Below are 12,092 nucleotides of genomic sequence, written 5' to 3'. Positions count from 1 at the left end.
CCCTCAAAAATACTTAATGATTTTTCTCTTCCTGCAGGGCTTACTTAGACTCCAATATTGGTATTTCTGAAGAGTTGGTCCAGAAGTACAGCAATGTTGTTCAGGGCCACGTTAACTGTACTGCTAAAGAACTCAGACGTCTCTTTCTGGTAGAAGACTTGGTTGACTCTCTGAAGGTAAGTCATAAGATTAGTTTTTGCATGTCTTTTGAAAATTTTCTCCCCATGTTGATGTACTGGGTCATGTGACAAGTCACCTTTGTCACACAGGTTTAAAAGCTGACACTAATTTTTTTTAGCTGCTAAGAATAGCTTCTCCATTAACAATATTTATTCCAGCTTTGCCTTGAAGTTTCCTTACAACTCGTCTAGAAACATTTGCTGCACTATATCCTGGATCTCACAAATGCATGCTTTATAGTTTACTGCAACTGAATCTTCTTTAGTCTCCAGTCCAGACAAGGAGGTTGTGCTCCCCAACCAACAAATTTTGAGGCCTGTGGTCATAGGCTTTCCCAGGGGGCCCCGGCTATTTTTTTTTTTAATTTCTGGGTTAAGGCCATGAGTGCAGGAGAAAGCCCAGAGGCACTTCTGGAAGTTCACTTGCCTAAGGTGGATGAGGAAGGTTGGGAGCTTCTCACCAGAGGAGTGGAAGCTGTCTTTGAAGGGGATAAGTCCCAGGTGGGAGAAGCTGTCCTCCCTTGTAGGTACTCTTCCATCAACACTTCTGCTACCTTCAGGGAAGAGTTGGACTGACTTGATCCTAGAGGGCTTGAGGAAGCTGGTGAGATCCTTCCTGTTCCATGTGGCCTCACACAGGATGATCTTTGAAGAGTTGGGAGGCCCTGGAGGTAATTGCTGAGAGGCACCAAGATTATGGGAAGGCTTCACCCTCTGCCTTGAAGATCCGAGGCAGCTCCTTAGAGTGGATGCTGTTGTGATGGTGACAAAACTACTATCCCTATGGAAGGCAGAGTGGTTCTGAAGGATCTGGGGTACAGTAATTGAAGTGCTGCTGAAGCAAGTTTTCGAATCTTCAGCTATGGTGGTCCAGACCGCAATAAATGGGGACTTGGTGGCCAAAGCAGTCCTCCTGTGGACTTAACACAGCCGCAGTCTCCTAATACAGCATGACTGGAGTCCAGAGCAGCAATAAAGTGTTACAGTAATCCAGTAATCTAATCTGGATGTAATAAAAGCATGCATCATGATGTGCTTTGATCTAATAGTGATCTTTACCATCTAATTGAATTGTAAACTAGCAAAGGATGCCTGGACTGCTGCCATTTTTGTGAAAACTCTGTAACAGTTCTACCACCTTTTAGAACATGGTACAAACAACAAAAACAAGATACACAATGTCACTTTGCAATAGATTACTAATATATAAGGGATACCCTCTTCTCCCCCCACCCCCCCAATATTCAGTTCAGTAATCCAATACTTCATCTTGTGCATCCAGCCCAAATACACAGAAAATATCAATCTAAGCAATACATTAAAGTAGAGCCGATTTGCAGAGTAAGGGTGCCAGATTTTTTTCTAACAAGGGAAATAAAACCCCAAAGACATGAGACTCAGCTGAATGAGTGCTCTGGTCCATTTTTCTTCAAACTGTTTTTCATCCTTTTAGGGCTGCAGCAATTTTTGTCTACCTTTTTAAGTTCAGCACGTATGTCCCTCCAAGGACTTGGAGAAGGGACCTGTCATATCTTTCCATGTTCTCACCAAGGCCAGTTTAGCAGTAAGTTTCAAGTTTATTAAATTTGATATACTACATATAAAACATATCTACATAGTGTAGAGTCCATAAAATCTGTAAGGCATGGAATGCCATACCATGCACACTGCAGCTCTGACATTACACCGCTACACAAATGCCAAAATTCAGGCTGTATCAATTGGTCTGAAAAGTTTTTGGGTTTGTTTGGTTTTTTTCTTCACAGAAAGTACATCTTGAGGCCCTTTTTTAAATGTTCAACCTGGCATGTAGGGGACAACAAGCGTGAAAAAAAAATCATATAAACCAGAGAAGATTTTAAAATGAATCTGCACCACTAACAGGAGCCAATGTTAGAATTGCAAAAGAGGGGTTTGCATGGTCACACAGGCCTGTTCCAGTAAGCATCTTAACGGCCATATTTATTTTGTTTGGTATATCTCCTTTCAAAAGATCATATCAAGGCATCTTTTGATACAGTGTTATAACTGAACATAAAACAAAGTTTACAGACAAAATATAAGCTTTCTTTTTTTTTTTTTCTTTAAAGATGAAGAAATACACGCATGGAAGAAGCAAAGGGTTGGGGATGGTAATTATACAACAATTTTCCAATGAGCAAATCAGTACACAAGGGATAATGTCTTAAAACAGAACAAATGAAAAATAACAGGTTCCTAGAAACTTCATAAAAAAGGAAACCGTAATTACATTCAGCCTATTTGAAAAGCTTGTGTTATAAAGATTTAGAAACAGGGCTACCTTTTCTTTTTTTAAGAGGACTCTAATCGTAGTTCTAGCAGAAGAAAATTCCTTAATAAGGGGGCAGTATGGCTAAATGCTGTTTGGCTTGATGAATCTAGACAAAGCTTGGTATGATGGACACTAATAAATTCTGATGAGATGAGCGTAAACATCTAGAGGTTTCATAAGGAAAGAGAAGCGCATGTAGGTATTAGTTGCAGTCTCTTTATTTCTGTATGAAAAGCCCCGAGAAGAGGGAATTATAATAATGTAGATGGCTCAAAACTGAGTGAAGAATTATACAAAGTGCCTTACCGTCAAAGTATGACCTAACTGGGTAGATCAGCTTCAGCCTGAAAAAATGACATTGCATAATAGATGACAGAGAAAAATACTTGGTGCCATTTTTGACAAGCTGACTTTTTAAAGGAAGAAACAAAAACCTGAGAACCATCCAGCAGCAAGGTGGGCAGTTATGCCTGCTTCCCTTCACAAGATCATAGCTTGTGTTTTGTGAGGATTCAGCTTGTGTGAGTGTGAAATCGTTGAGCTATGGATGTCAACTTCTTATTCACTGCCTGGATCGCACTAGACCTGAGATTCACTATACAAAGGAGATGGATGTCATCTACATGAATGACCACCACAGTTACCAATGAATAAATCAAGGCAGCTGAAGGTCCAGGAATGGAAGCCCCATGGGTCACCAAACATATGAGAGAATGGCATAGAAAGCTTATTATTCTAAATCACTCTGAAAGAGGATTTAAACCAAGTTAGAGCTACACCTCAATGTCCATCCATTGGGTCTAATGCAGAAGAAAGATCAAAATAAAACAATGCTACTGATTCTGTAGATCTAAATTTCATTGAACAAAAGGCATCACCCCTATCAGCGCCATCTCTGTAGAGTAATCCTTTTAGAAGCCAGTCTGGTAAGGATGAAAAATCTTCTGATCAAAAAAAAAAACTCAAAAGCTGATCAGCAACTATAGATTATGCCAATTTAGATGCAAAAGGCTAATTAGCCACAGGATAATGATTTGACGCTTCCAATGTGCCCTTCTTAGGGCCCATTGTCTTAGGACATACATATGGCAGTTTCCAAGACTGAGGTACAGTACCTTAGGTTAAGGAGGAGGAATTAAGATCATACAAATAAGGCAATAGCAGTGAGCAAAATTGCTTTACCAACATAGATATCAGATTGTGAGCTGCAGTAGTTGGTTTCTAAGCTTTTAGAAATTTAGTACCCTGTTGGTTTTCTCTTCAGGTGCCCTCGTCTGCCATGGCTTCTAAAAGGCAAGGAACCAATAGGTGCCACTTTTGATGCACATTCCAGTAGGCTTTGAGTATCCTTGAGGCAAGGCCTCGAAAACAAGCCATCAGATGGAGCAACCTGGGTGTCTAATTGAACAGTAGCAGGAAAAATTGCAGCAGCTGCACTCAGAATCCAGACATCAGTTAGCACTCCAAACAAAGAGTGCATGTTCTTTACCTTGTCATTGAAATACAAGTCCAAGTCATTAGCTGAAAGTGAGCTGTCAAGCTCTTTTAATTTTACTGTCAAAGAGCAAAGAATCCGAAAGCGTTGAATTTGTTGCAGCACTGATGCTTGCTGAAAAATATTTTTCATCTGTCAGCTTAACTTTATACAACGAGGTAGAGTGTTTTATAAGCCATCAGTGTTGCTGATGTACGATTCTTCCACCACTTCCTCTCTACATGATTTAATTATTTTCTCAGTAATCTGAGTTTCAGTATATACCACCTCTCATGTTTTCTAGGGTCATTGGGCTGTATTTTAAGTGTGGACATGGCATTCAACACTAGTGTTAACAGTAGCTGGTCAACCAACGTGGTGGGAGCACTGGGCAGGACTCCCAACAAACAAATCTCAAGGGCCAAGTTATTACACACCATTGTTGAATTTGGCTCCAGACTGCTTGCCAAAATACCTGGCTAGTACCACAATCCTACTGTAGGTGTTTATAGCTACATGGAGCTTCACATCCCTTCCAAGAGGAATGGCTGCTGCTACCCCATTCCTACTCAGCTTTATTTTATCTGAGCTCCGGTATAACCTCATTGCCAGCATGTATTATTGTGTCTACTGATGACTATGGAGCAGGATGAATATAACCATAAATCTGCTTCTAAGTATGCTTCTAGAGCCTTCCACTGTTCCCATGGCTTTTCATGCTGTTGCAGTAGGGGACTTTGCAATCACAGCTGATCTTTGTTTATGTACCAGTCAAAAAAAACAAAACCTGCTTGCATGTATTTGCGGAAACGAGGTAGTAGACTCTCACTAAATTAGCTCTAGCCTCTTTTCTATGAAACAAATCTCTTATCTGAAAATATTGATAAAAGTGAATCCTACTTCCCAACCAGGTCTTGCATCTGATGCAAGGATATTATGTTCTCCAATGAGTACAAATCCTTACAATGATTCAAGCCTAGACTTTCTAAAACACATAATGGGTTAAGGTAGCTTGTAGAGAAGGGCATATAGTTCCTTAATTGGCTAAGAAGGTGTAGATTACAGAGTTGTACAGGAACAGAAATCTTACCCGTCCCTACAAGAATTTAACCTTTCCCCACCCAGTCCTGCAAGAATTTAATGGTACATTAAAAAAAAAAATTCCAGTTGGCTCTCTGTCTTTGGGTTTGAGCCGCAAGCTGGAACTTGGGAAACACTGGTGCACACATGTAAGACTTGTCTCCTATTCACTGGCACTGTATGCTGAGAGGTTGCCACATGCATGTGCCAATAGGTCAAGTGACATCTGATGCTTGTGCCTGTGTCAGAACTGAGGTCTGCGCATCAGCCCGGGAGCAGAGAGGATTAATAGTAACATAGTAAGTGACGACAGATAAACCTGAACAGTTAATCCAGTCTGCCCACTAGTCACACTCATTATCAATTCATGATTAAATTAACAATGAACGCGATTTGGTTATGGTCTTTTCTTTGGCGTTTCTGGGACATAGACAGTAGAAGTTCCCTGGCCCTATCCTTATGTTCCAACTGCTGCAGTTGCTGTCAAAGCCCATTCCAGCTTATTCGTCTTCTCATTTGTGGGACACAGACCGTAAAAGTCTGTCCAGCACAGCACTGTCCTCATGTTCCAGCCACTGAAGGTGCTGTCTAAGCCCTTCCCAGTCAATCCTAAACCAGATCGCCATACATGAGACATAGACCATACAAGTCTGTCCTGGTTCATCACAGCCAGAGTCGCCATCTAAGCATCACTCGACACATCCACACACATTCGTCCCATGCCTTTTTCAATTACATCACCATTTGTGTGTCTACCACATCCTTAATGGAAGACTTTCTGCATCTGCGCTGTTAAAGCGAGGAGGAGGAGACAGCACTCAAAGAACTTGCTACTCTGTAGGTGAGAGGCTGGTGCGGCTTACACTTCCATGGAAGCCCTGCAGGAATTATTTCAGTTTCCATGGGAACCCTGCAGGAACTTCTTCCATCCCTGCGGGATGTAGATGTCTCGAAATACCCAACTGTCAGTTTATTTTAGCCCAATGACGTTTAAGGAGACTCAAAAATGGGTGCCGCTTTCCATCTTTGGAATATCCTGCTGTGCTGGAATAGTGTTTCGTACTCATTTCAAACTCGGAAAACAGGGCAAGGTATTCCCTCTGTACCTAGTGTTTGTCCTGAGGTTGATTGTGATCTTTAATTGCTTTTATGATGGCAGCTCAATAACACCAGAGATTTGGGCGCCCCATTCCTCCCTTCTCCTTCAGTAACAGCCTAACCAAACTTATTTTTGGATATTTTTCTCCCCCATATAAAGGTCCTTAGTTTCATATCACTTTTTTAATTTACTTCTCTGATTTTTTTTTTTTTTAATATTTATATTTTTTATTAGTATTTCAAAACAACAAATTCCATCAAATGTGATGGCATACAATAAGTGAACCCCTCCCTCCTTCTGAAGAGCCTACTTCTCGAGATTTTAATAGGCAGCTGGGAGAAGAGGAAAAGAAATCTGTGAAGAATCATTATTTTTACTATCGCTATTCTACTGCTCTAGGTAAGGGTCAGCTGTTTCCAGTTGCTTAGGGAGTTTCTAATAGATTGAGTTGGACATAATTTAGCTTAATCTTTCACTTGACTGGAGATCTTTACCCCCAAATATCTAAACCTTTGCATATTTACCTGCAAGGGAAAGCCACACAACCCCTCTGCTAGATTAGTATTAAATAAAAAGGGCCTTTATTTTGTCTGTCTTATAGCCTGAATATGTACACACATTGGCCCAGTTCTTCCAGCAGGGGAACAAGAGTCCTTAGTGTCTTTACAGATGGTAGATTAGTATTTGTCATAAAGCAGTATTTTGTGGTCTTCCTTCCAAGGACAACTGGGTGGATAGAGGTATGCTGCCTAAGCCTCTTTTGCTAAGGGCTCCAGATCCAAAGCGAAGGGTAGTGGGGACATTGCCGCACCTCAGTACAGCAGTACGAGTCTAATACCCGTTCACCTTGAAATTTGACTATTGGTCACCGAATATAGAACATATCCACCTCACCAAATTTCCGCCTAACCCAGGTTTTTCTGAAGTCCACTCTACTCAAAGGCCTTTTCATCATCAATTGCCACACATAGCTTTAAGGGTTTTTTGCTGAACTAGGTCTATAAGGTCTATAGCTTATGTTGTCCCAATAATTTACAAGCCTGTCTGGTCGCAATGAAAAATTTTTGGTAGATGTCCAAGTCTAGTTGCTGATATTTTAACAGATTTTCATGTTTGTATTGAGAAGCACAGTGGGCCTGTAATTGGCACATTTAGTGGGATCCTTTTCTGGCTTTGAGAGAACCACCGCATGAGCCTTTTCCTAGGGGAATGCATGCCAAAGATTAGGTATTACACCATTGAAGAGCTGGGCTAGGAAGAGAGCTACCTGCTTCCCACCCCATCCCCCCTACATTTTTTTTAAAACTTGAATTTCCCTATAGAGCCATTGATGCTCTTCTAAAATAGATAGGAGTCCCCACCTTGTCCAGATATTGGTCCATAGCCTCTATGGAGGAGTGTCTAAAAATAGTTTGCAGATATATTTTTGTTAGATCCTGTCAACTGTCCCTTAGAAATGTGTACTTTTTTTTTTTTGTTACATTTGTACCCCGCGCTTTCCCACTCATGCAGACTCAATGCGGCTTACATGGGGCAATGGAGGGTTAAGTGACTTGCCCAGAGTCACAAGGAGCTGCCTGTGCCTGAAGTGAGAATTGAACTCAGTTCCTCAGGACCAAAGTTTACCACCCTAACCACTAGGCCACTCTTCTGCTACTTGTCTTATCCAGTTGGAAGATTTTTTGTTTGTTTGCCAGCCCCGTTCCATAAAGTTTTTCTTGGTATATATGAAAAAGAAATTGTATATGCCCAGTTTTTCCCTGGGCTGCTGGAGAAGTTTAGGTGTAGGGAGTGCAACTAATCTCAGCTATTGGGGTGACTTTTTGTTTGTACCACTCTCATTCCTCCTTGGCCCCTCTGTATAAACAGCTCCCTTAAATACACTTTCCCTGGTTCCCAAGTGGTGTATAGAGATGTCTCCTCAGTATCATTACATGTCAAAGGCAAGCCATTCCTGTCACAGCCACTGCTGGATCTCAGGTTCTGATAAGATTGTTCTTGTTTACTTAAATCTAGCTACTAATGATCCCTGCACCACTGTATATAACAGCATTAAAAACACAAACAAACCTCAAAGCTCCATGATGTAAGTATATCACATTTACCATCTTTAGTGAAGGACCAGTATTATCACAGGTTTCAGCCTGAAAAAAAGGAACTCTGGCTTTAACATTGCACTTCAAGGGAGAAAACACATTGTTCCCCCCCCAAAAAAACAGACACAAACAATTACAAAAGGTGCAGGGAACATTAGAGCCAACCAGAATCTAAAAAAGTGTCGCAAAAGAAACTTGAGAGAACCTGCATCCCAGATTCTTTAGAGTTTTGTACAGTTGCAAACTTGATTTTGCTCTGAATCTAATAATAAAAAAAAATTCAAGCAAAAAAAACCCTCCGTCTGTGCACATCAAATCGGAAAACTTATCTCCGTCCTGAAATCACTCCAGAGTTGTAGCAGAGCATGCCATATTTTCAGAAGTAGTCCAGGAAACCATGATGGTGACAGTTTTCCAAGGTCCCCTCTCTCTCATGGTATAAAGTTCAAAATTCAGAAAAAAGCTGCATAGAAAACCTTGACGAGGACTCCTTGTTTTGCCTTAGCTCATCAGGAGGTGGAACTTTATAAGCTGAGAGGCACTAAGATGGTGTAAGATAGTTAATTATTGTAGTCTGTCATCCTGATGAAAGCAAACTGCATGCAAAGCAGTGAGAATTTAAAATCAAAGGCACCTTTGTTAATGCTGTGGCTTTGGAACACCTCCACTTTTTTTGCATTCTCTTGATCTGTGAAAGCAACCTTTTGTATACAACAATCTGCTGGCAAAGATTTTTTATTAGAAAAACAAAGTTCGATGTAAGATCTTTTTTTTTTTTTCTGACTTACAAGGCTCTCAACAAGGAAAACCCCCCTCTATTTAGCCTCTGGTTACCCCATACACACCATCCAGAATGCTCAAATCCTTGTACAAACATCTAGTGGTTCTTGATGTGGGCCACGCCAGGCTAGAATCCACTAGACACTGTGATTTTTCTCATCATAGCATCAACCCTATGGAATACCCTTTCTCTGAATCTCCAAGTTGAAACCAGGTATAGGAAATCAGGGCAATACTGAATTTATTTGAGCTTGCCAACGGTATAGGAAATCTAGGAAAGCTCATTTATTTAAACCTGCCCATGGTAGTTTGGCTGAGGACCTACCACCTACCTGCTAGCTGGGGTGTAGTCACTTGGAAGATTGACTTCCCCCTCTTGGCTATAACCATGTGGGTGATTAGCATACTTTTCTGTTAAATGGATTTCTTTGCCTCCTTTTGAGTTGTTGTACACAGCTTTGACATTCTGAGCCTGGCTGCCTGTGTCCGTAACTTTGGGCTCCGAAGCCCCACTGATGTCACTGGACGCATTACGCAGAAAACTCAGTGGACGTGATCAAGTTGGAATCTGTGTGCGTGCGTCAGATGCACGAGCACAAACTCTTCCCAACTTGATCACGTCATTCTTCCACGCCGCGCGGCCAAGAAGAGGAGACTTCGGCTGGCGTGGGTTGGGGTCCCTCGCCAGCACGGGTAGGTTTAGAGGCGGGAAGGGGGGCTTGAGAGGGTTGCGACGGGGGTTCAGGGGTCAGGAACTCCTGACGGGGGGGGGGGGGGATCTACAAATCGGAAGGCAGGGAGGTGGGCTCTGTAAATCGGAAGGCAGGGAGGTGGGGTCTGGAACTTGGAGAGCGGGAGGGAGGGAGGGAGGGGTGTCTGGAACTGGGGGGAGAGAGGGAGGGAAACCTTGCTAGCGCCCGTTTCATTTGTGCCTGAAATGGGCCTTTTCTACTAGTATACCATAAACCTCGTCTTTATTTTTATCTTCACCTTCTCACGCCCCCTGCTGATTTTGTGCAGTTAACGCTTGTGCAATTACAAGTAGTCACATTTTTAGTAAGGTTTATGGAAGAGATCAAAGTAATTACAATAACACAGCTCCTCTAGTTGATCTGTGGGAAAACTGTTTAGCTCAGTTTATCTAAAACATGGTGGATCCCACATCCTATCAAGATGGCGAGATTGGTAATTGTGCACTTTGTTCATGGCTTGGGAAGGTTTGCATTGTACAAAAGTCTTCTAGCCAGAGGACGATGATGCAGCTTAATGTGCGAGAGTACTTTCTAGGGATAGAACAATCCTTAAGAATTCCACCTAAATCCTACTAGCCATGGCCTAAGCTTGACTCCATTTGCACATTAAGCTTTCTAAATAAACCTGATTTTGAATCTTGAGTCTGGACATCTCGTAACCCACATGGAAAGAACTCCAAGATCAGGTCCTCATGCAGAATAGTCTGACTCCTGTGGAATCCCTGCAGGAGCTGCTGGGAGGAAGCAAGGCAACAACTGGCCAGCAGCATGTAGCTTTTACAGTTCCCCCTTCACTGGTTGATTTTTCCTCTTAAATGTTAATTGGATGATCGGCATTAATTTGTGCCACAACCTTGTCATCCTGACACCAGGGGCCCATTTCTGCTTTAAAAGACACAGAACTGCAGGTGCCCTACTCAATTCAAAGGACTAGTTGAGCCGTAGATGAGAGGACAACACAAGCCAAGGTGTGGCTTACTACTATCTACCGCTGTCCAGCCTGCATGGAAGAGGAAAAGATGAATGGGAATTGGGGTGCCCCTGTTGGTATTTGTGGTATTCAAATAGGGCACCTGAGATGAGGAGGAAGAAACTGTAAGAAGCAGGGCTGGAGCCAGTGGAGGAGTGCCTTCTTTTTTTCTTGTCTGATCTCATCAAGTTCTGGAACTTGTCTCCCTTCTTTCTCTTGTATCAGATTTTCCTGCCTCTGGATTCTTTTGTCTTCATCTCTGATCAGGGTAGATTTTGATTTACATCAGTAGCCAGGATGATTCTGTACAGATAAGTGAAACAGTAAAGGTTTAATTATATACACTGTTTATTTTTGCTCATACCTGAGAGTTGCTGAAGAACCTATGGCCAGGTGGGACAGGAAGAAAGTTGGTATATCATAAGAATTGACTGGCTAAAAGACCTACATGTACAGACACGCGGCTTTCAATATCTTCAAAGCAAGAGCACATATCATAATGCTGTTGAACAGTCATGCCTTGCATCTTTCATGCAGTTTGCATTTTGTACCCATACCTGCGTTGTACACATGTACAGGAACTTCATTAACATATGCCTAAAGAGTCTTGCATCCTGTTGCTTTGGTAGGTTTTTTTTTATTTTAGTTCCCTTGGTAAGTCTCCAATTAATGGAGGGTAGGTTCTTTTCTATAGTCCTCTAAAGTAGGATTCTGTTCTGCTCACTCTGTATCACTTTCTCTTCCTTTTCCTCATTTGTAGCTAGACAGTTTGCCCAGATTCTAGTCTGTCCTTCCATGGACTTTGTCTTTGTACTTCAGAGGCATAAGATTGCTTGTCTGTTTAACATCTCATCTCCAATACTGTTTTTAGGAAGCATGTTTGTAGAGAGGTACTGATTTCATGATAAACGGAGCAAGGTTCACTAAAATAATTTAAAGCCAATAAAAACATTACTGTCAATCATTGATCTCCCTTACCCATAAAACTTTTAAAAACATTTTATGCTGGTGCACAGTAAGGTTGGAAAACTATTTATTTATTACATTTGTACCCCACATTTTCCCACCTATTTGCAGGCTCAATGTGGCTTACATAGTACCATGAGGCGTTAGCCACCTCCAGTGATGAAACAAATACAGAGTGATGTTATTGTCGAATGAGATTCATGTGTTACAGACACATTAGGGTATCGTGGAGAAGAAGAGTTGTGTAGTGTTCATTACGAGCTTTGGTTTCGATGTGTTGCTGGGTTCAGAAACCTAAGTTGGGTCAGTAGGGTATGCCTTTTCGAACAGGTTGGTCTTTACTGATTTCCAGAAGTTAAGGTGGCTGTACTTTGTTTTTATGGCTTTCGGTAATGCATTCCAC

At 41.7% G+C, this 12,092-nt stretch overlaps 1 protein-coding gene across 5 annotated transcripts in view; it reads left to right on the top strand.

The window, feature by feature from the left end:
- Positions 1-12,092, top strand: part of RTN4 (reticulon 4) — a 150,949-nt gene that overhangs the window by 122,007 nt on the left and 16,850 nt on the right. For all 5 annotated transcript variants that reach the window (XM_030195851.1, XM_030195850.1, XM_030195852.1 and 2 more), the window contains one exon: positions 38-176. In XM_030195851.1, coding sequence (XP_030051711.1) covers positions 38-176 — 139 coding nt within the window. The remainder of the gene's footprint in view (positions 1-37; positions 177-12,092) is intronic.

Source organism: Microcaecilia unicolor, chromosome 3 (assembly GCF_901765095.1).
Source record: "Microcaecilia unicolor chromosome 3, aMicUni1.1, whole genome shotgun sequence".
Taxonomy (NCBI): Eukaryota; Metazoa; Chordata; class Amphibia; order Gymnophiona; family Siphonopidae; genus Microcaecilia; species Microcaecilia unicolor.
The sequence above is the reverse complement of the archived record's forward strand: the minus strand, read 5'-3'. Positions and strand labels throughout refer to the sequence as shown.